The 25,399-nt window shown below is 38.1% G+C and overlaps 2 protein-coding genes across 2 annotated transcripts in view; one reads left to right on the top strand and one right to left on the bottom strand.

The window, feature by feature from the left end:
• Positions 1-708: 708 nt before the first annotated feature.
• On the bottom strand, positions 709-9,743 carry cript (cysteine-rich PDZ-binding protein). The gene is made up of 5 exons (XM_028820237.2): positions 9,519-9,743; positions 7,607-7,672; positions 4,870-4,924; positions 3,794-3,897; positions 709-1,342 (listed from the first exon to the last, which is right to left on the bottom strand). Exons 1-5 carry the CDS (start codon positions 9,532-9,534, stop codon positions 1,278-1,280), a joined length of 306 nt encoding a protein of 101 aa, XP_028676070.1. The 5' UTR covers positions 9,535-9,743; the 3' UTR covers positions 709-1,277.
• Positions 9,744-19,529: 9,786 nt separating this feature from the next.
• The window catches only part of pigf (phosphatidylinositol glycan anchor biosynthesis, class F), a 51,480-nt gene continuing 45,610 nt past the window's right edge, over positions 19,530-25,399 (top strand). The window contains exon 1 of the mRNA XM_028820910.2: positions 19,530-19,688. The gene's annotated coding sequence lies outside the window, so the exon portion shown is untranslated. The remainder of the gene's footprint in view (positions 19,689-25,399) is intronic.

The raw sequence follows: 25,399 nt of genomic DNA, 5'->3' as shown, positions 1-25,399 counted from the left end.
GATGCCACTGGTGGACCTGCAGAGCAGACTGGGAGATGTAGTACACATGAGCAGCCTGGTTGGGGTACTTTAGGGACCAGCAGGTGGAGGTCACCTCCTGTTTAAGGAGATCACACCAGACCCAGAAGTGCTTCCTAGGTGTGATATGCTGTGACACTGGAAGTGCTCCCGGGTCCGACATAAAAAGGAGCTGCTCCACATCTCCCAGTGAGCTGGAGCAGGTGGAAAAAGCTTGTTGGGAGAAGTGGAAGGAGGAGGAGGGAAACACACAAGGAAAAGAAACTGGGACTGTTCTGTTTCGTGTTGGGAAGAGAAGCCTGTCGAGGTCTATCATTACTAATAAACTTATTTGCACCTTGAACTTGATGTTGTGCAATTGTGTCCGGGATTTGGGGTACTGCTACACCCTCAGCAGGCCACAATATAAACCTACCTGATCCGCTTCAGAATAATTTGTAAGCTATTCATGTGTCCCTCTGGCCAGTTAACATGGGTGGTGACCAAATTGTTGTAAACAGTAATCTCCATTATGATCTCCGAGGGAATCCATGTGGCAAATCAAAAGCTGTCAGAACAATAATGGCACAGCACTTAATAAAATTCTAATCAACTTGTACTGAAGTCAAGCAAAATGACACCTTTTATTGGCTAACTAAAAAGATTACAATATGCAAGCTTTCGAGGCAACTCGGGCCCCTTCCTCATGCAAGATGTTGACTACATCTTGTTACACAGTACTAATTAAATATATCCGAGGAAGGATGAAGAGTCATGTAACTAAACGAATATAATACTAGTGGAATCCGACAATCTCAGTATCACCTTTGTGAGGATATAAATATAATCTACATTCAGATACACCCTAGCTTATTTTTGGCACTGTTAGAAGGACAAATTTACAAAAGTCCTTTTAGAACATATCTTTATTGGAATTGTATTTGAAGTAAACATATAAAAACAATCTTGCTTAATGTATAACTACTCAAAAATGAAATTGTTTCAAAGCCAAACCAAATTGCAAGAATGTGGGGTCTTACTCTTCAGCTTTGGATTTAATGATCTGATATCCCCCTTCTGTCCACAGGGCTGTTTTAGGAAAGCAACAAGCAGTATTTTTTCCTTTAATGTTCAAGAAAAAAAAAAAAATCTATCCCCCCCCCCCGAAGTCTGAATTTCCACATTAGAACTTTGCTTGATCTATATCCAAATCAATATTACTTGCATTACAAGAAAGAAAGTCTTAATCAGATCCTATCAGTGACAGAGTGCATTTCTCCTTATACCGAGGTTTGTTTGTAGTTTTTGGTGTCCAAAACCTTCTTGCCACACATTGCACAGATTCCTATAAAAATCAAAAATAAAATCAATAATTACATAAAGTTTTACCTCAATCCAATATATTCAACCCACATCAGAAAGAATAAGCCACTCTTCAAAAAGCCAGTCATTTTGCAGATTGAAATGAGAGAATACGGTTTTCATACTTAATTGCAAAGGTGTTTATAATGTTTAATAAACACTCCACCCCAAAAAGTTACCATTTTTTATTGCTTTTCCCATTATGGTGATCGTTGAGAAAAATTTCTTGTTTTAATGAGATTGGTGATGAAGTTAAGGATACAATGTGTTTCAACAGAAGCAAATGCTGAACAAACAATATCAAAACACACATTAAAAAAACAACAAATCAAGTTACTCATCTCTGCCATATCTATCAAGTGATATCAAGTCATTATGAAAATGTTGTAAAACACATGTATTTTTTGCTAAAATATTAAAACCCTTCTGAGAATATCCTCTTGTGAATGAAAGTGAAGAGTGTTCAAACAAGAATAAGTTGAATATCTGGAGTTTTTGTCTTTTCTGTCCTCCCTGGCCATCAGACCTTACTTTTATTCTATGTTAGTGTTCCCGAATTGTAATTATTTATTTTATCTTTTTTCTCTTTCTTCATCATGTAAAGCACTTTGATCTACATTGTTTGTATGAAAATGTGCTATAGAAATAAATGTTGTTGAAGATCTGCCCCCCATTCATTGGTCACGAGTAGTGATGAGCAAACCCTGCTGAATTTGCTTCACCACGAGTTCATAACAAAATGTTCAAGTTTAGGAACTTCAAACTCAAAGAAATGCTTGGGTGGAATTAAAAAAAGGAATCAATCTAATTTTGAGTGGATTATAATGGTGCAATGGTCTTTTACGTCTCATTTACAGCTAGGAAAGTGTCTGCCAACTTTGCTGGGGGGTGCTGTTACAAACAAAATCACCACTTGAGCTGTGAGGCAGCAGTGCTAAACACTCTGCCACTGGGCCTTTCCGAGATACAATTAATAGACTTCAGTATCAGAACAGTAAAACTACCTGCAGACAGTGGCATACATGAGGTTTGCCCTCCACAAACTCAATAGCAGGCACTCACCTCTTTTGAACTGTAGAGCCATGCAAACCCCAACCCCTGGCACTTTTGCTCATTCACTGCTGCAGCTACCAAATAAGCCCAACACCAAAGCACATGGATTCTTCACTCCTTCCTGTTTGCATCAACTACACAGCCCTCTGGGTGATACTGTTAAAAGGATAGGCTCATGGGTCATGCACAGGTCACATACAAGTTCATACAAAAAGACATTAACTTTAAAGACAGAACTACATTGGCACATTTCCAGTTTCCTTCTGCGTGTGTTGTGTTTAAATGTATTCAAGATTTCCTCTAACTTTCTTCCAACATTGATGCTATATTTCTGTGATGTCATGCTGGCCTCACAAAGCATCATGAAGTGCTGAGAAATACAGTTTGACTAACCTGGTCGCATGGAGAATCTCCAGGAAAATACCTGTTGTACAAATTCACTGGCAAACTCGGCATATTTGCCAAATTTACTTTGGCTTACATTGTGCTTAACACGATACCAACATTGCTAATGACAGGCATGTAACAACTAAAGATTAAAAGTTATAGAAAAGTGAGTGAAAAACATTACCAGGAAGAGAATATGCCTCAGACTTTTGCCTATCTGAGATACTTCAACAAGCAGAAGGTCAATTTACTTGTACTTTTACAGCCCGGTGGTTAACAATCAAGAAGAACTACAGTTGAGGATATGAATATAAATGTAACAGCAACAGGTGGATCTGTAAATCAAATGCTCGTTCACAATTATGCACATTGTTTTAGTTAGTGTTTTCTGGAAGCAACTTATTTAACAATATTTAGTAAAAATACATGTGTTTGTGATGCTGTGAGCAGATGATTGATAACTTCACATTTGGATTATGAGGCACAAGTAATGTGATATTTTCATATATTGTCTAAATGTTGGGTCACAAGAGATTTCTATTCAATTTTTGGATGAAGTATTCCTTTAATGAAGTACTTGACACTGGCATTAGCTACTTCCAGTTTAACAATACACATTCCCTACCTCTTCCCCCCACCCTGAACTGAATTGCTAAGGCAATGAGAGCAACATGGAAATCTACGAAATTAAAAAAATACAATAAAAATGAAACCTGTAATACAAGTGTTAACAGTTTATAGATCATGTGCTTTACATTGGCAGGGCTTTAACAAGGAAAACATATTTCTTCAAGAAGGTGAAAGTAAAAAAAAAAAAATTTTTGGCAGACAAGATATTTTCTCAAATCTATCCCCAAACATAACTAGGACCAAATACTTCCTACATAAAATTACATATTAAAATTTGTCCTTAAATTGTAAAAGAGAAATTGCCATCTCTACAGAAGACAAAACCACAAGATGAATCATTTTTATGTATTGTATATTTGTTTACCTTTCTTATAAGCACATCCCTGACAGTAATGGGACCCAGGCTGATGTACAGAGCTTTTGCAGATTCTGCAAATGGCAAATTTGTTCTTTCCATATGGATCAAACCTAGGATTGAAACAGATATTACAAATAACACTAGAGATCTGAAATAGTCACTGAATGTTTAAAGAGGCATAATTTGGTACAATTGTTCAAGTTCAATCCTTGGGGGGCTCTGTTGCTGCTAATAATAAAATAATAAAAATAATAATAAAATAAGATGCTGCAGATGTTCTATCAGACAGCTGTGGCGAGCACCCTCTTCTACGCGGTGGTGTGCTGGGGAGGCAGCATTAAGAGGAAAGACGCCTCACGCCTGGACAAACTGGTGAGGAAGGCAGGCTCTATTGTTGGCATGGAGCTGGACAGTTTAACATCTGTGGCAGAGCGAAGGGCGCTCAGCAGGCTCCTATCAATTATGGAGAATTCACTGCATCCACTTAATAGTGTCATCTCCAGACAGAAGAGCAGCTTCAGCGACAGACTGCTGTCAATGTCCTGCTCCACTGACAGATTGAGGAGATCGTTCCTCCCCCAAACTATGCGACTCTTCAATTCCACCCGGGGGAGTAAACGTTAACATTTAACATTATACAAAGTTATTGTCTTTTTTTCACCTGCATTATTATCATTCTTTAATTTAATATTATTTATTGTATCAGTATGCTGCTGCTGGAAAAAATGTGAATTTCCCATTGGGATTAATAAAGTATCTATCTATCTAAACACACCCCATCTTATGCAGTTTGTGCAAAATGATTTAAGGTTATATGCAAGTGACTCTGTTGCATCTTGCTGTGACCATTAACACTCCCTCCAGGGTTGGTTTCCCATCTTGCACCTTTTGCTGCTGAAGCTTTTCCAACACTGAAATGGATTAGTTTCTGAGAATTAACTAATTTTTATTATAATTGTGAATGTGCTACTATTGGAACTGAAAAAAAAATACAAGGCTTTAATGTACTGCGAAGATTCATAGACCATTTCTGAGTGACTGGGTAAACTACATCCTCTTGTTGAAACAAGAAATACACTAACCTGGCCTTCTTAGATGTCAGTGCTTTGTTTTCATTCAGCCTTCGTCCACCACTCTCTGGGAATAAGGAGAAAAAAAAAATGAGTTACTCTCAAATGTGTCAAAAATCGGGTAAAAATTCACAGCACAAACTAGAGAGAGAAACAAAAAAAAAAAAAAAAAACCCCCACACCAAAAAAACCCTTTCTTTGGCTAACCATTTCTCAATCCTCAAGTCTATAATCAAAGTTTTCTACATTTAAATCAGCAAAACTGTACAACATTCATTGCACTAGTATTCTTTCAAATTTTTAAGTTGTCTTTTTTCCAGATTTCACCTGAAAACACAGGTAATTCACATTATGTCAAAAATTACTCTGGATCATGTGGGTCTTCATTTATCTGCCAAAATAGCCCTAAAACAAATTTAAGTTACCGAGCAGTTAATTATGGAGCACTTTATCAACTCATGATGCAGACAGTTCTCCAATGGCTGCCAACCCACATTATTAAATTCTTGGATACCCCTATGCAAATCTGTATGACCAAACTCCAGAGAAGCTGCATACCTACATTTTAAGCACTTTCACGGAATTGCAGACGTCAAGTCAATTTTCTTTTGCCCCAGTTTTCTTTCCTATTTAGATCTTAAACTGCCAGATCGATTCAGCATCCCAAAATGTAAATACAATTATCAAACCTGCTTAATCTAATTCATAATCGTGGGGAGCTGGACACTATCCCAACAGCACTAGACACAAAACAGACAAGAGCCCTGGATATTTTGACAACAATCCATCAAAGTCCAATCATGCCCACGTTCACACTGATCAATTTGGAATTGACAATCAGACTCACCAACACACCTTTGTGAGTAATGAGTGGGCTCTAGATTTAAACCTAGGACACATGTTCCATGCCTAATACATATACACACACACACACACACATATTTAGGAGAATTAATCCAGATTTCAAATTTACTGTATAAAACAAATTTTTTTTATTCTAAGATTAGTGAAGTGGCCAAGATCACCAGCCAAGGAACATTATCATTTACAGCATCTTGGACAGTAATGGGACTAACTTGAAAGCACTTTAAATGGCAGAGACAAACAACTGCTCTGTAAATACGCTTGTTTCTTTGTGGCACATTTTCATATTAGCATGATTTGTGCTGCCACACTAATGAAACAATTCCCAGTGTAAAAATGTTAACCTCATATAATGCTCCAAAAAATTAATAAAAAGCAAGCATGGTGGCATAACAGTTTGCACGGCTCAACAAAACTCCAGCTGGGTTAGAATGCTGGACATTTTCTATTAAATATGCACATTCATCCCACACCAGGGAAATTTTTCCCAAGTACTATGCTTTTCTCCCATAATGCCAAAGATGTTTGTGTTCGGTTAACTGGCGACTTTAAAATATCTATCTCTGTACAACTCAGTGTGGAATTGTGTGTCGGAGAGTAAAAGGCTATTGTCTTCTGTCCCATCCATGGTGCCGGGATGAAACATTATACAGGAATTAGGGCTTTCAAAATTAGCCAAAAAAAAAAACTAAGCATATAGTCAAATACACACAAAATTAGGTGAAACATTCTGGGTGCTACCAAATGTACATTTTTATATTTTATCATCATTTCTAATACTCTAAACTTTTTTTACAAGTGATGCGCATGCAAAATATGAAAGTATGACTTATGCACAGTTCCATAAAAGAAGCAGGAGAAAACTGCACCCTTCAAACAAATGTGACACTTGAAAAACAGCACTTTTTGCAAAAACATTACTCCCTGTACATTTACAAGTGACATAATCAAACAGAAAGCAGATGGGGTAGAACATACATGCAGAGGATTTGGACCCTTATTTGCAGATGTGCTACAAAGTTTCTAATACATCCGAGTTATATTAGCATATCCCCTAACAGGAACTGAATCTGAAATTCACCATTTAACACTAGCTAATGAGAACACTCATCGGATCTTTCAAGCGTACAAAAATGACCAAATGTTTAAAAACTTCAGTATATTAAATTTTTGGAGTATGAAATTTGAATATTTACCACCTTTATCCAAATTAAAACAATTGTGAAGATTAAGATTCAACAAGCATAATTTCATAAAAAAAACTACACAATGTATTTTAAAACCTAACAAAATATCTTAATTTATCTTTTAGAATGAAATAATTATCTAAAGCATGCACACGCCAATAGAAATACATAGAAGCACTCTAAATTGGCCCTAGTGTGTGCTTGGTGTGTGGGTGTATTTGTATGTGTCCTGCAGTGGGTTGGCACCCTGCCCAGGATTGGTTCTCTGCCTTGTGCCCTGTGTTGGCTGGGATTGGCTCTGGCAGACCCCCGTGACCCTGTGTTCGGATTCAGTGGGTTGGAAAATGGATGGATGGATAGATGGATGGATGTATGCATGCATGCATGCATATGTTCTTATATACACTTAATCCAAATGAGGTGTCAAGGACAATGCTAGGCACAAGAAAGTAATCAGTCTATTTCAGAGCACAGTAATACACCGTTTAGGCCAATCTAAAGCAACAAAATCAACCTCTAACACTGAAACCTATAGAGAGAAGGGAAAAACTGCAAAATCTTTCGAGACGATGGTCAAGCCCATTTTACTGTATTCATGAGACAGCACTAGTAAATCCCTTAAGTACCTTGCCATTGATACACAACAGTCATACTAAGTTTTCAAGGTTTTGGCTTATGATGCATTATTCAATTCACACCTGTTGTATTCCTGGCACCATCTTTCCATGTATCTGGAGTGATGATTCTTCCAAGTTTCTTCTCACCTGAGAAGATTAAAAAACACTGAATTGCCTTTAACTCATTCTTTGATTTAAAAAAAAAAAAATCTAAAGTTTTTAAACAGCAAATAAGACAGACAGTATCAGCTAATTTAATGGAGAGAAAAGCCAAGCAAAATGACACCTTTTATTGGCTAACTAGAAAGATTACAATATGCAAGCTTTCGAGGCAACTCAGGCCCCTTCTTCAGGCAAGATGTAATACAGAAACTGAAGTTTCCTATGTTTATATACACACTCTAGGACAAGAAACAACATTGGTAAATCTTTAAATAAGAGATTTTGTATGTAAAAAATTAATAGATTCATTCAGGCTAGGGTTAATTTAGCAAGAGAGAAAAGAGCTAATTTAATGGGAACAAGTACCAACTCTAATGGTCAATGAATAATGTTTTTGGTGCTGTTACATTTGTAAAAGACATACAGTACTCTATAAATCTGCAACAAGAATTGTTAAAAATGTCACTGAAACAGCATGAGAAGTACAGAGTTTACATATTTTGCATAATACGTGTTCGTTTTTTCCCCCAAGCTGGTTTAATTGTACCCCTCTAATTCAACTCTCTCTTAAAACTAAAGCAGATTATCTAGATCTGGGTTGTTGAACTGCAGTCCTAGAGGGCCGCAGTGGCTGCAGGTTTTCATTCTACCCATCTTCTTAGTGACCTTTTTTCTGCTAATTAACTTTTTTGCCTTCGTTTTAATTAACTTGACTCAAGTCCCTTAGTTGTTTCTTTTTCGTTAATTAGCAGCCAAACAATAATGATCCGAAACAAGCCATCACATGACGGGCTCACCTGTGTCCATTAACCTTTCTTCATTTTCAGATATTGTGTAAAGTCTCTGTAAGGTAGATCTCTCAACTCACTAAAACTTTGTTGTTGGTAAAAAAAAAAAAAAACCATTAAATCAACCATCTTGGAAATATGTGGCAGAATGAGAGCAGCACCCAGCTGTGGAATTAAATAACGGGTTTAATTCTCAGTAAGAACTGGCTGCTCATTAAGAAACTGGTTGGAATGAAATTGGCTGGAGTTTGAAGCCCCAATTGGGCTGGTCATAGGTCGGCGCGTTTCACATCTCATTTCTGTATGGCTGTCAATTAATGGAGAAAAGAACGAAGAGGAGTGAATCCTTAAAAAAAAAACCTGGTCACTGATAGGATAAGGGTTAGAATAAAAACCTGCAGCCACTGGGGCCTTCCAGGCCTGGCGTTCAGCAACCGTGATCTAAAAGAACTGGAGCCCAGCTCATAAACGCACCAATAAAACAGACACACCCCCTTTGTATTTTTAAATTCATTAAGATAATTGATCGAGTCAGCTTTAGCACTTCTGTTTCGGAACATACCTACTTCCGCCAAGCGACAACCATAAATTCCCGTGTACGTCTTACTTCTTTGTTTTTCTGAGAGGACCAGGCAACTCTGCAGTTAAGAGGGGAGCGTCCCTTCCCAAAATATATGCAAGGCCTAAGAAGAATCCCTGACGAGGAGGGCACTGTGCTACAAGCAGCGAAAGGGAGAGCCGAAAGAAACGTCGTTAATTGCGATTTGTTTGTCCTGCTTTCTGCGTCGTTTTTGCAAAAGCGGCTGTGCCTTTTACCTTATATTTGTACGAATTAACAGCTGTTCTTGACTCGAAACGGTCATGAAACTTGTCTCTGAGCTTGTGTCCGTCTTTCATCCTAAAACAGTCCTAACAGTTCCCTAGGACCTCTAATACTAAATATGCAATCCCCTTCATCAAACGTCTTAATATTCACACAAAACTATTCAAAACCCCATACCACAAAAACCAAAAAATGTGAAAATAAGGAAGATCAAACATACATTTATCGCAAACCATGCTGTCGTCCTGAAAAAGTGTTACTCGGCGGAAAAGCGACTCGTTTAGGTGAAAATTCGAAAACGCCTTTTCCCGACACAACTTCTTCACTGCAGTTCTTCCTCCCGTCAGTGAACTAGAATAAAAACATACACCGCCGCTACTTCCTGTCGACTAAGTGAGGAGGAAGTGCATCACATGAAAAGGTCCGGGAACAGCACTAGTCAGAAGGGTTGGTAATACGTTCTCGTTGTCACAATTTACTTTCATTTGTCTAATACTATAATTAGATTAAATAATCTCCGAACAATCCGGGCGCTGTTTTGATCGTCGAGGATTAGATTAGGGTATCTGTGCACAATCCCGGCGCTTTATTTGAATTTTCAAAGTATGAATTCTTTAACAACTTTTATGGATAAAAGACAGAATTGAGATGTACGGTATTACGGTTGGCACCCGTAGGGAAATTTAAGGCAGTGACTCACATACGATGGGTACACCAGTACGCTGGCTTTTTGTATTGCGTGCATAAATGTATATATTTATTTAGGGTTTTGTAATTTTAGTATTGTATGTTTTTCGAAAATAATCTTCAAAAGGTGCTTTTCCCGCTAGCGTTGATATACAGCGGGGAAAAATAAGTATTGAACATGTCAACGTTTTTCTCAGTAACTGTATTTTTAATGGGGCTATGACATGAAATTTTCACCAGATGTCGGTAACAACCCAAGTAATCCACACATACAAAGAAATCGAAACAAATAAGGCCATAAATTGTGTAATAAGATGGAATGACACTGGGAAAAAGTATTGAACCCATGAAGTAAATGAGGTGAGCGTGCATAGAGGCCATGGCGGTTGAGGGCATTACTTATTGCTTTCTTTGAAACTGTACCTGCGAATTCCAGCTCTTTCAGAAGCTCTCCGCGAGTGGTCCTTGCCTCTTGGACAACTGTTGTGAAAATTCTTTTGACTCTTCTGTCAGAAATCTTGCGAGGAGCACCTGATCGTGGCCGGTTTAAGGTGAAATGATGTTCTTTCCATTTCCGGATTATGGCCCCAATTGTGCTCACTGGAACATTCAGAAGTTTAGAAATACGTCTGTAACCAATGCCATCAGTATGTTTTGTAACAATAAGATTACGAAGGTCTTGAGAGAGCTCTTTGCTTTTACCCATCATAAGATGCTTTTTGTTTGACACCTTAGTAATGAGAAACCTCTTTATTGGCCATCAGTTAGGAATAAACCAGCTGATATTAATTTGCACTGATAGTGGACATGATTGCTTTCTAAATACTGACAGATTTCAACAGGTTTCTTAAAAAAAAAAATAAAATATATATATATATATATATATATATATATATATATATATATATATATATATGTATATTTATATCCACTTGCTGAGCCACAGCATCATACGTCACCGCGGATCTAGGGCTGCTGTTGGAGGACGGATGTGACGTCACAGCAGTTACAGGACTGACTTCGGAAAATTACTTTCGGAAGGTTTCGGCCGGTCTCGACAAGTAAGTAGTCGGAACTGACGTCACCTATGTTCCAGGACGGAGGTTCAGAAGATGATGACTTTTTGAAGGTTTCAGCGGGTCTCGACAAATCCCAGAAAATAACGGCGTGTTATGGACCCGTTCAAAAATTAAGCGATGAAAATGAGAAGGGGAGAAACAGTACATCAGACCAAACAATACGCATCATTATGAAGTTCGGAGGGTTTCTGCTATCACGTCGTGTGATAGATCAAACTAAACAATGCGGATCATTTCTGTGAAATACACTATTAACAATTACATTGCGTTCAGGTCTGTGGAGTTTTTCGTTTACAATCATGAACACAATAAACAATATAATTACAATGTTTACACCACGTTATAGAATAAGCAATGTTATGAAGTGTTTTTAAAATTTACGATTCATGTGTGCAACATTGTTCTTAATAAATTTAAAATGAAAATGTTAGACAATCTAATATTTTTAACCTTATATGTAAAGAAAACGGCAATACATATTCTACACTTCACTATGTATGCATTAATTACCTTATATAGAACCTCTCTAGTTTTTGTCACTTATTATTATAAACGACGGGCCACCAAAATAAAGAAATAAAAATACTAATATACGATTTATTTATACAGCACCTTTCCTATGCTCAAAGCACTTTACAAAATTCAGAAAGAACAACAGGACCTTTATAACACTGACTGCAAATAATATCCCCACTAAATAAAGATAAATACAGGGTATACAAATCATTCAAACAGAATAAAAAAGAATAATTCAGACTAAAATACAACATATACTACTTCCAAAAAACTCTTGAACGAATAACATAATTTGTGATAAAAACATAAACCTTGAGCACCTGGACAGACAGAGAGGTAAACTGAAAGAAGGGGCAGAATGTCAGGTCTGTTTAATGTCTTCCTAAACGAAGGAGTTAAAACAAAATGGAGTCAACTGATCTCATTAATTTCGGGAGGTCATTCCAAAAAATGGGTGTTATACAGCTGAATTCCCTACTTTCATCCATAGAGTGCAGTTAGTATGGTGCACAACAAGTTGGTCATAATCAGAGGAACTTAGTGGGCAAACAGGAACGGAGTGATGGAGAAGGTCACTGATGTAGTCTGGTGTGAGGCCATTTAAAGCTTTGTAGGTTAATAATACAATTTTATATTCAATCCTGTAAGACACCTGGAGCAGTGAAGTTGCAGCAAAATGGCTGTGATCTGTTTGCTGTTGCCAGTCTCTGAATGGGCATCTGCCAGTACTGAGTTACAATAATCAATGCAGGATGTGATAGAAGCAGGGAAAATATTCTCTGCATTAGAAAAAGGAGAGGATTGAGTAAACATAAGAAATGTTACACAGGCGGAAGCAAGAAAGTTTCTTAATATGGTTTACATGGGTGAAATAAGAAAAGGAGGAATCAAAGTGACACCAAGATTCTTTGCAGTAAAAGAGATCATCACCAAGAATGATTGGAGAGGAGCTCATTTTGTTAAGTTGCACTTTAGTGCCACTTTGCAGGAGTTCAGTTTTGTTGCAATTTAATTTTAAAGAGTTTTGCTCCATTTGGGTTTTAATTTAATTTCACTAAGGCAAGCTGTGATGAAGTGGCAGTTTTACCACTGAAATAGATCTGAGTATCATCTGCATAAAAATGATAACCCAGTCCAAAGCTATAACATGCTCAAGGGGAAGCATATACTGTAGATACAGAAGAGCAGAGTATGCCATTAACAATGGAAGAACTCCTGCGAGAAATTAAGGCATGAGGGTTACCTTGGACATGACACATAAACTGCATGGCCACAACACCACTTGCGATAAGATTTACTTTAACACAGACTAGGACAGAAGCTCCTCAAGAGGAAGGTAACAATGCTCAGATCTATAAGCAAAAATAAGCCAGAGTCCCCATTTCAACTGCTGGCCACACAGAATAGGCCAGTGAAGACATTAAAGTTTGTCTAAATAAATGACACATCCTAGGTGCACAATGTGATCTTGAGTACACTGCACAGAGACAGGAGATTCCATGGCCAGAAATGATGATGGACTACAATCCTACAAAAGGAGGAGTGGAGAATTTAGATAAGCTGATGACTTGCTACAGCTGCAAAAGAAAAACATTACGCTGGATGCCAGCCACAGGCAATTTTTTCAACATACAGTATTGAACATCTAAGAAAAAAATACTTTTGTCATCTGGACAACCTTGAACTGAGACTGGAACAGGGAGAAGTGCCATAGGAGACAGATCCTTCTTGAGGAGCAGGGTAAACCATTGGCGACACCTCACATGCTAATGGGACAACATGTGCCAAAGACCCCAGCATTTACAGCCATTGTGCAGATTCAACAGGAAGATGCTAGTGCCCCACCAGTCCAATCCACAGGGGAAGCAATGCATGATGAATGTGTTTGTGTGTGTCTCACTGTCTTATTTTAGCCTGCTGAACTGTACAGTTATTACAGTGTTGTGTAGAAAATGAAAATTTCAGTTCTGCTTGTTAAACAAATAGAATGTGATTGGAAGGTAAAGAGCAAATAGGTTATTTACATTGCTTGTTGTTAAAATAAAATGACCATTTGATTTAAAAAAAACTTAAGTCCCTCAATAGTACAAATGTAGCAATAATGTAATCATAAGTTGAGGCTCAACACAATTATCTTCATGCTTCTCAAGAGAAATTAAACTGCGATGTTTGTACACTACACGGTGGGGCAGTGGTAGTGCTGCTGCCTCGAAGTGAGGTGACCTGGGTTTCCTCCCACAGTCCAAAGACATGCAGGTTAGGTGCATTGGCGATCCTAAATTGTCCCTGGTGTGTGCTTGGTGTATGTGTGTGCCCTGCGGTGGGCTGGCGCCCTGCCCGGGGTTTGTTCCTGTCTTGTCCCTGTGCTGGCTGGGATTGGCTCCAGCAGACCCCCGTGACCCTGTGTTAGGATATAGCAGGTTGGTAAATGACTGACTGACTGTTTGTACACTACCACATTACACTTCTGCAAGGACAGAAGTGTGGGGCCTATCCATAATTATCTTTGAGTGTATTTTAGTAATTTGTGTGACTTATAAAACCACAATATTACATTAAAATATATGGCACAGCAGCATCTTTGTAACATCCAAGACCTCACATCTTTCACTACTGTACCAAAATAATGTTCTGCCCTCCAAGAAAACCTTCAAAAAAAGGAGCCCATTCTACTAATTTACTTATGTTTGTTATGTTATGAAATATTGTAAAAAATTCTGTTCTTTTAAACGAGCCTTTAGATAGCACTAAGTGAGCTTAAAAAATACTAACATAAGTAAGAAGAACTAATACAGTATCAATATTCCAAAATGAGCAGCATATACAAAAAAGAGACTTGCGGTTAAATTTTTATTTTCAAAAACTAGCCACCATTAAAAGAAAGCAGAAAAATCAAAGTATTTTAAACTGAAATCAACAGAACATTAATGCACAATAAATGCAACTTACATAATTAATATAGTAAAAAACAACAAAAAAAATAAAGGTTTATTAAATATGCAGTTTACTTTAAGATTAATCTTATCCCAACATTCCTGAGTGAAAAGTTCCATATCATCCCAAATAAGGAATTTTATGGAACTTTATTATTAAAAAATAAATTAAAACAGTTCTTTTCCCAAAACTATGAGGGATGTTCAAAATGTTTCCGCACTTTAACTATTAAGAATTTCAAAAACAAATTACATCACAGGCGGCATGGTGGCACAGTGGGTAGCGCTGCTGCCTCGCAGTTAGGAGACCCGGGTTCGCTTCCCGGGTCCACTCTGTGTGGAGTTTGCATGTTCTCCCCTTGTCTGCATGGGGTTTCCTCCCACAGTCCAAAGACATGCAGGTTAGGTGCATTGGAGATCCTAAATTGTCCTTGGTGTGTGTGCGGGCCCTGTGGTGGGCTGGCGCCCTGCCCAGGGTTTGTTTCCTGCCTTGCGGCCTGTGCTGGCTGGGATTGGCTCCAGCAGACCCCCGTGGGATATAGCGGGTTGGATAATGGAGGGATGTAAATTACATCACTTTTCTGCAATGCAATTTTCCCAGCGTCGTACTAAGTTTTTAATGCCCAATTATATCTCCTCTCGCCTTCACCGTTTCCAGAGAAAATATACAAGTGCGGAAACTTTTTGAACGTCCCTCGTACATCTTCAGTATCGACTGCATCGATGATGTCATGGGAAGCTCGGCTTTAGTCCTCCTCCTCCTCCATCTCCAGTAAATGTGGCTCAAACATGGCACCTCTGAAGAAAATCCAGGAAGATTAAGGCTTGTTAACTAATGCACCACAATCTGATTATTCAGTTTTGGCAAAGGATTTTAATTGTTCAGTTTTCTTAAAAGCAACATCATTTGACACTACTTCACTGGCTAAAAAAGAAGACATAATTTATTATAAAGTGGCGTAGAAATTTCAACTTTATTCCTAGATTACCTTCTCATTAAAGAATTTAACCATCACTTCTTAACCGAACAGGAATATGTGTATGGATTGTTTCATGAAAATGTATCCCCCCCACCAAAAAAAGAAAAGATTTAAAAGTTAAATAAAAACTGTTTGTAGGAAATGAATAGGTGGATAAATCTAATTTCTAAAATAACATATACAACAAACAATAAAACGAAACTTAAAAGATCTTCATTTATATTAAAATATCATCTTAAAGTACTGGGAATTTTCCATTCATCCGAAAAACTGAATGAACTTTGGGCAAAAATTCTTTTTTTCATAATTTGTTGACAATACAACATTATGTGTTGATCCCCCCAGTTTTTACGAGGCAAACTAAACAGCATCGTAAGTAGCGTTGCACTCATTAACAATTAGCTCGCGAGTCAAAGAACAGCGATTAAATACACGTAACGTTAACTTTTCAAACTGTTTAGAAAAACGTTTTACAAAATGTACACAGCTTTTATAATTGCAATTAAAAACAATAGTAATAATAATAACAACAATACCATGCTGCTTCCTGCCATCTTTTGTTTATGCTCGGGAATGCTGTGCTCGTGCCTACAAACGGAGACTTGTGTTCGCCTCGCCTAGCAATGGTGACGTCACTTCTGTCCTGAAACTGCGGGTCTAGCCCAGCGGTGACTTATGGTGCTGTGGCTCTGCAAGTGGATGCTGTTCTTGGCTTTCCAAGCCTTTTTGTGCGTCTTTTTCTTCATGTGTTCAATTCTACTTCCTTGTGTCATTCCACTTTATTACACACAAAACTTAATTTGTAGACTTGTATGTTTTGATTATTTTGTACTAGACAAAGAGCCCGTTTCGACAACGTAAGATGAAACGGGCACGAGTTTGTGTTAGCAGTGTATGAAGAACAAATGATAAGTAACGAAGAAGTTGTTTTGTAATGATTGTAGTCCGCTTTACTCATTACTGTACAGGCTTGTACAGTTACTTGATGAATTTTCCAGGCCTATAGTATAATATTGACTGATGAATGTTCCAGTACAATATGTTATAGTAATAAGTATAAGCACCACAAACCTGATATAGGTGTATTGAATGAATGAGTATTGAATCAGAATGCGTAATTAGGCCTCGAGCTGTAGTCGAAATCGCCTTTCAGGCCTCTAGAGCTTTATTCGAAGTCGCCTTTCTCTTTGAATTTTTGCGGCCGTAAATCCGCAGCCTGCCGCGATGTTGGGGTTGGATGTCGGTCTCGTAAGGTTTTTCGGCCAGCTGCGCAGAAGCCAACTGCGCATTAGGCTTCGGACGTGAGTGAGTGAGTGAGTGAGGAGGCAGGTGAATTATGTATTAAGATGTTTGGATTACTTGGGTTGGTGCCGACATCTAGTGAAAATGTCATGTCAATAGCCCCATTAGAAATATATTTACTGAGGAAAAACGTTGACGCATTCAATACCTACTTTCCCCGCCGTACAGTCAAGTCACTTTTTTTGACGATGGTCCCCTTGTTTCGAAAAATGACTGCAAGATTCCGCTGCTGCGGTGTATTACTGCTACCTTCTGTTCAGGATAAGTTACTGTGTATAACTTAAATACTTTCAATTTTAGACATATGATGTAACAATAATCTGTAGTGTGTATTGCCTTTGTTCTAGTCTAAAATGCTTTTAAAAATCAATTATTTTCACTCGCATTCTCTGTGAGAACGAGATTTTTAACATTTCAAAAATTCAACACCCTAGTACTAAAAATTCAGCAAAATGTTTTATTCGTAATCTATTCCTAACAGTATCTCTCCAGTAACCCCCCAAAAAACGATCAGAATTTTGAACTTCACATAAGATCTGCTTCCTGAATCCCATTATTTTTTATACTTGTATAAGAATACTTTTAACTTAAGACAGGCACGTTCAACAAAACGTCACTATCTGCAGGCACTTAAGATGTGGCAAGTTTTAAAAAATCTTATTTGTGACATTTCTGGTTATACTAACAAGTGCTGGAAACCACAGTCAAAGTAACTGATTGCATAAAACCCAAAGAAAATGCAGAATTTCCACTGCAATGTCACACGATTTGTGTCTTTTACCTTTAAAAAATGAAACAAAGACAGCTACCGTATTTAAGTATTTTATGGTGATAATTCTTACCTGCTTATAATAATTTCAGTTACCTGGTCTAAAATATCTTCTTTCTAAATGTACCTAGTAAGAAGCCTAGTGAAGTAAATCCGAAGGCATTTCCCCAGCTTCTCTAATGATCTTTACAGCTTTTCCTCAAATAGCCTCCTTCTTTCCCAATCAAGCATTGGAAACATTCATTTGGATGAAAACCTCAGTTCAAAACTGATCTAATTTTGTAAATATGTAACAAAGTGTTCATTTATGCACCCCATTTATTTGCCAAGCTATTGCCATTAATGGGTTTTAATGAGTTTTAAATTGTTTGGTATTTGTCAATAATTCTGTTAATGAGTGTGCAGCTTCAATTCATCATAAGATCACGTTTCACAGGTTTTTACAGTTCTTAACTGTGGTAAACAATATTATTGTTTAATTGCCCAATTATTTTTGTATTAAACATTTTTCCCGTTTAAATATATTGTCATGTGTAAATAGTATAGTGAAAGTCTTACCTGCATTTGCCCCACAAACTATTAATAACATTATAATGCAGACAACAGATAATTAATTTAACATCCATCCATCATCCAACCTGCTATATCCTAACTACAGGGTCACGGGGGTCTGCTGGAGCCAATCCCAGCCAACACAGGGTGCAAGGCAGGAAACAAACCCCGGGCAGGGCGCCAGCCCACCACAGGCTACACACGCACACCAAGCACAATTTAGAATCGCCAATGCACCTAACCTGCATGTCTTTGGACTGCGGGAGGAAACCGGAGTACTCACGCAGACACGGGGAGAATATGCAAACTCCACGCAGGGAGGTCCCGGGAAGCGAACCCGGGTCTCCTAACTGCGTGGCAGCAGCGCTACCCACTGCGCCACCAGATGTTAAATGCAACATCAGGTGAACTGCAGTTATTGATTTTAAGAGGGAAGTTTACCTTGTGATACCTACCATTGTATATCGTATACATTTATTTAATGAATTAACTAATATTAAAACCTTGTGTTTGTTTATTTGGCATCCATATGTTTTATTTGACAATCTAACTTAATTCACTGTGAGAAACGGATGATAACCAAGAAAATCTGAGGGGGAAATACATACTTTTACATGGCACAGTAATATTTTTATTTTTTGTCAGGAACTTTTGTAGTTTATCTAATTTTTGCAACTCACCCTATATATTCGATTTTTGACAGGTTTAAGTTATACATTAAATCCTTCATCTTTTGACGGTTAAACTATAAGGTGTTTCCCCAAAACTTCCCATGCCTTTTCACTTCTCACTTACAGTACTATTTCCTTGCTTCTAGGTGCACATTATCCAAATTAAAGTTTAATTACTATTAATTTCTTTACTAGAAATTTTTGTTTCGTCATCAGCAATCCTGCTTGCATCATTCTAATGCTGGAAAAATTAGTATCCGTACAATAACATTTTACTGTTTTTTTTAAACTGCTTCCACATGCGTCCAATTGTCCAGTTACAACACGCTATGATGATACAAACAGTATCCACGTATAGCTCCAATTTTGTACTTCGATGTTTGTTAAACACTGCGCCACCGAAACGTACGATGTGCAAAAGCTTAAAATAATACCATATATTTAGATTTTCACTGTTTGTTTACCTTTTATAAAATGTCATTGGTTATAGCCACACTAATCCTATATTTGATCTGCGTTCCTGATCAGTTACGTCTCACTTGAAACCTAGGATTTGCACTTTCTTGAAAGCCACCCTCCCACTTCACAACTGTCAATAACTTTACGTCATCATTTTCCTTCTTTTCCTCTTTCCGGGTCGCGAAATTACCGTCATTGGATTCACCGAATCTCTGATTGGATGGTATTTTCTTAATGACCTTGTCTATTGGATAATTTGGATGTCAGTCAAACTATCCCCGCCCTCAATGGCATGGGTCCTTTTTAAATTACACTGTGCTTCCGTGTTTACGAACAGCAGAAGCGCGAGTATTTTACATTCGAAGAATCCAGATGATCATATTTTTTAAAAAAAATTAAGCTCTCTTGAATAGATATAAACGAACTACTGCATCGTGCACAGGTAAGAAGTTCCGTGAAAGAAGGAAAAAAAGCAAACACGTATAGGCAGAGCACTGAGGTGGATGACCTGCCCTCTAGGTACTGCTGTTTAAACACACAGGTAGCTTTTTGGGAGATCTCGTGTGATCTGGAGAGATGATTTATCTTGTGTATAAGGGGTCGTCTTCAATTATTTTATGCCCTTGCTCAAAAGAACAGCATTTAACCAAACTGACTTAATAGCTAGTACTTTGTTGGACACCATTGTGAAGGAGCGGCATGTACTGTAGATTCAGTGTAGATTAAGTTATACGTTCCAAAGAGAAATAATTGATAGCACAGTGCATTAAATGTACAGGTTCTACTAACGTATCTTATACCAAAAAAGGAGCTATGATATGACCTGTGAGTAGCAGTTTTAAAGAAAGGGACTTGATAACTGTAGTGGACATTGTGATTGGCGTTGGAATTTGAGGAATCGGTGTTTATGCTGACTTTCAGGGCTGACCTTTCTGTCGCCTTTAAAAAACTGAAGCTGTAAATCATGATATTAATTATGATACAGAAGCGCTAAAAGTAGTGAATACTAGTTTGCTCGTCAAACATCTCTAAACAAAAAAAGTGCTGGCTGTCGACTCGGATCTGGGAATGGAATGTGGCGTCAGATATTTAAAATGTCTAGCGGGCCAAAGCTAAACGTTGGTAAGTGAAGAATTTTAAAGTAACTGAGGTGGCCTGATGGCATGTCCAGGAAGTCCTTCTGGTGCAGAATATGCACACCCATGGCATAAAGTTAAATGTTTAAGCCCACATTGCAGGCAGCATGTAGCTGATTTCCAAACTCAAATGATTTAGAGGCTCAGGACTTTGTTGTAAATGAAAATAAAATAGTTATTATCCATGCAGGGGCATTGTCACTAGATGTCTCTCTTGATCTGTTGAATTAGAATAAATTAGATAAAACTTTATAAAAGTGGTGGCTCTGAGGCTAAGGGATCTGCACTGGCAATCGGAAGTTTGATGGTTTGAATCCCGTAAATGCCAAAAGGGACTGTGCTTTGTTGGGTCCTTGAGCAAGGCCCTTAACCCGCAATTGCTCCGTCCTGGATATGATGTTAATCTGTATCCATCTCTGCATGTTTGCCCTCCAACCTGCAGGGAAAACTATGGCAGAATTGGCAGTCCAGCCACCATAAAAAAAAACTCACACTGTTCCACTCCATCTGAACTAGTGTGGTGCTGAGGTGTCACCCGTTGCATGGCTGCAGTCAGGTCCTAATCTGGATCCTCAGTTGGTTTATTGTGTGGTGGGTGCGGCAATGTGCTGTATCAGCGCGTGCTCCTAACCTCTTTATTAATCCAATGGGGAAATTCAAATGCATACAGTAGCAGAAACAGAAAAATCAAGAATACCCCAACAGGCACTTCTTAGCACACCCTGCTGGAATGAGCCTGTGTCTAAAAGTGCTCCAGGAGAGTGCCTCATGGAGGAGTTTTTTTCATGATGGCATCCAATTTTGCCATCATTCTCTTTTCCACAACAGCTTCCAATGTGTCCGGGGTTCACCCTGTGATGGAGCAGGCTATTCTGATAAGTTTGTTCAGCCATTGTGCATCTTTTGAGCTCAGGTTACTTCCCCAAGGGGCCTGCAGTGTAGAACACCACACTGATTACTATGGGCTGAGAACATTTCCAGCAGCTTGCAGCTTCCTTAGCAAGTTCAGTCTGCTGTGGCCCTTCTGGTTCAGAACAGTCCAGTTCGTTGTACAGTACTGTGCAAAAGTTTTAGGCAGGTGTGAAAAAATGCTGTAAACAAAGAATGATTTCAGAAATGGAAGTGTTAATCATTTATTTTCATCAATCAACAAAATGCAGTGAATGAACAAAAGAGAAATCTAAATCAAATCAATATTTGGTGTGACCACCCTTTGCCTTCAAAACAGCATCGATTCTTCTAGGTACACTTGTACACAGTTTTTGAAGGAACTCAGCTGGTAGGTTGTTCCAAACATCTTGGAGAACTAACCGCAGGTCTTCTGTGGATGTAGGCTTCCTCACATCCTTCTGTCTCTTCATGTAATCCCAGACACACTCGATGATGTTGAGATCAGGGCTCTGTGGGAGCCATACCATCACTTCCAGGACTTCTTGTTCTTCTTTACGCTGAAGATAGTTCTTAATGACTTTGGCTGTATGTTTGGGGTTGTTGTCCTGCTGCAGAATAAATTTGGGGCCAATTATACGCCTCCCTGATGGTACTGCATGATGTAAGTATCTGCCTGTATTTCTCAGCATTGAGAACACCATTAATCCTGACCAAATCTCCAACTCCATTTGCAGAAATGCAGCCCCAAACATTCAAGGAACCTCCACCATGCTTCACTGTTGCCTGCAGACACTCATTATTGTTCCGCTCTCCAGCCCTTCAACGAACAAACTGCCTTCTGCTACAGCCAAATATTTAAAATTTTGACTCATCACTCCAGAGCACCTGCTGCCATTTTTCTGCACCCCAGTTCCTATGTTTTCGTGCATACTTGTGTCGCTTGGCCTTGTTTCCACGTCGGAGGTATGGCTTTTTGGCTGCAACTCTTCCATGAAGACCACTTCTGGCCAGACTTCTCCGGACAGTAGATGGGTGTACCTGAGTCCAACTGGTTTCTGCCAGTTCTGAGCTGATGGCACTACTGGACATCTTCCGATTTCGAAGGGTAATAAGCTAGATGTGTCTTTCATCTGCTGCTGTTTCCTTGGTCGACCACTGCATTTACGATCCTCAATGTTGCCCGTTTCTTTGTGCTTCTTCAAAAGAGCTTGAACAGCACATCTTGAAACCCCAGTCTGCTTTGAAATTTTTGTCTGGGAGAGACCTTGCTGATGCAGTAGAACTACCTTGTGTCTTGTTGCTGTGCTCAATCTTGCCGTGACATGAAACTGTCTTCCACAACCTCACCTTGGTAGCAGAGTTTGGCTGTTCCTCACCCAGTTTTAAGTCTTCTACACAGCTGTTTCTGTTTCAGTTAATGACTGTGTTTCAACCTACGTTTGACATTGATGATCATTAGCACCTGTTTGGTAGAATTAGTTGATCAGACACCTGACTAGAATCCTACAAAATCCCTGACTTTGTGCAAGTGTACCTATAAGAATTGACGCTGGTTTGAAGGCAACAGGTAGTAACACCAAATATTGATTTGACTTAGATTTTTCTTTTGTTCGCTCACTTTGCATTTTGTAAATTGATAACAATAAACAATCATTATTTATATTTCTGAAAGCATTTTTTGTTTATAGCATTTTTTCACACCTGCCTAAAACTTTTGCACAGTACTGTATATGTGAACCTCTGGATACTTGTAGCTTTGCACCACTTCCACGTCTACCCATCCCCCCTTTGAATGATGACTGGTCTCAGAGGCTTCTTGGCATTTTGGAAGTCCACCACCACTTATTTTGTCTTGCTGATGTTGAGTCGCAGAATGTTGTTCCTGCACCACAAGACACTGTCCTCCACAACTTTCCTGTATGACTCATATCCATTATTAATGCAGACTACAATGGACAAGTCATCTGAAAATTTCTTAAAATTAGCATCATTACTCCAGTATCCTCCCAGGATGTTAAGCTCCTCACTCAGTCAGACCCAAACCTTTCAGAAGTCCTACATTTTAGACAAATGCACACATAATAATGTTAATTAGATTATCAAAGCCTGTCATTATAGGAAGAATTGGAGTAGAAGACCAATTAGTAAATCAAGGTCTTTGCTCTTGTTTCACCATGTCTGTGCAGTTCAATATCTCTTGTTCTGCTACTACTGAACAAATCTTTTGTTGAGTCACGCAATCTGCAGTATCCTTATTTTATCAGACACCAAAATATTTAGATTTCTCCTGCTGGGGCACCTGCTTCCCCCCTTAATGTATGGTAAATATACCACTCTTTTCCTGAATAGCCTTATTTTCCTATTTTGAGGCGGTCCGTGTTACTTTTTCACACTACGCTTGTGAAACCGCTCCAGTACACACAAATGTTACAGTCCTATAAGTCCAGAAGGAGAACATCTTCTGAAACGTAAGTGCAAGCTTGTGTAACTGAAATTGGGCATTCTTTTACCCAGTTACTTGAAACGCCTCAAGTATTCATGCAGGAACAAATGGGGTAGACCACATTCTATGGCCAGGATGAAAATTGCTTTTTCCTTCCTAAATTCAGGATTAAACTGTCATCTGGAGTCTACTTTCCAGCACCATAGCTTTAACTTTCCCACGGAGACTAAAGACTGTAATGCTCAATCTTTGCAACAAGCCATCTGGCCACTCTCTTTAAAAATGTGGTGCACTACCCCAGTCTTTCTAGAAATGAAGAGATGCATTGTCTTATACACCCCAATAATATTTAGCACCTCAAATATTTTCATTCTGGTCTCCTTCACCCATGCAGTCTTATCACTGTTGAACTTCTGAACAACTACAGTTACCCCCTGACAGACAAATGGACCCAGCCTTATCAGATGGTTTTGGTATTGACTCCTCTATGTAGGAAGTGTCCGGTGTGTTAGGGAATTCTTAAAGCTTCCAAACCCTTCTGAGAGTATCCGTAGTCAGTATTTGCCCTATTCATCTTGTGTCCACGAGCAAATTTCATTTGAGGACAAGAGGTATAGTTTAACAAGGTTTGTCACACCAAACTTAATTCTAATGTGATGCTTTTTCTACTTGAGTTATGTAGAGTTGCTGTGTTCTTTTTTTTATTTTTTTATTTTAGGGGTTGTAAGGTGAATTTGCTGTGTTTGTCAGTTAATATGGTCACAAACTTAGCTCTTTATTATTCTGTGCTTAAAAATATTTTATCTCTTGCTTTCTAAGCTATTTCCAACCTGTAACTGTGTATGACTTATGTTGCTGATATGCTAAGTGTACAAAGTAGACACTTCACATTTATGGGAAAACACTTTATAAAAGTAAAAACAATATCACATGACATACTGTATTGATGTAGACATGTTTTTTTTTTTTACTTTTGTAGTAAGGAGAAAAAGATTAACATACACAATGTATTTCAATTTCTGATTTTCGTTCTCCTAATGCCATCTAGTATTTAGAAGATCTGTTCAGCACCAGCAAGTTACATAATTAATCTGATCTAACAAATTATGAAAACAAAAAAGTCTGTAGTAATTGTAGTATGCTATATTTAAAAAAGTAAAACCCAGTATTACATCATGCTGAAGAATTTAAAATTGTGTATAAAACAAAAAGGTTCTGCAAAAACAATAGTTTGTCACATCTTTATTGTTATGGATGAGTTTTGTAATACACGTATGTGTATTGAATGGGGAAAGCACCCTGTTTAATTACTTTATCATTTGATTATGGTCATTTACTACTGGCTGCAGGAAAGAAATGCATTCTTTTGAACTCTTTGTGGTTTGGCAGATTTTACATAAAAAATATAGGGTTTACAAAATATTTATCCAGTGGATATTGTTTTACCCAGTATGTATGGTTTTAGAATGTACTTTTTTGCAAAAATTTTTTTTTTAAATCAATATTTTGTGTTAGGTTTTAGAAAAGTATATTATTATGTAACAAGAATGCAATTTGTGTGAGAATATGTATAGTATAAGATCATGCTGTTATGACAGTCCTTTTATAATGGAAGCTTCAAGCTTTTATCTGTGAATATGGCTTATTAAATAAGATACTGCACCATGTGTTGACAAGTTACTT

This window comes from Erpetoichthys calabaricus, chromosome 15 (genome assembly GCF_900747795.2).
Source record: "Erpetoichthys calabaricus chromosome 15, fErpCal1.3, whole genome shotgun sequence".
Classification (NCBI taxonomy): Eukaryota; Metazoa; Chordata; class Cladistia; order Polypteriformes; family Polypteridae; genus Erpetoichthys; species Erpetoichthys calabaricus.
This window is presented reverse-complemented; position numbering and strand designations above follow the sequence as displayed.

Excerpts from the sequence above, each read along its gene's own strand:
- cript (XM_028820237.2), bottom strand. Across the intron at positions 4,925-7,606 it reads TGGTGCCAGGAATACAACAG|AGAGTGGTGGACGAAGGCTG; the intron begins GTGTGAATTGAA and ends CCTTATTCCCAG. Across the intron at positions 3,898-4,869 it reads CTGACATCTAAGAAGGCCAG|GTTTGATCCATATGGAAAGA; the intron begins GTTAGTGTATTT and ends TTTCAATCCTAG.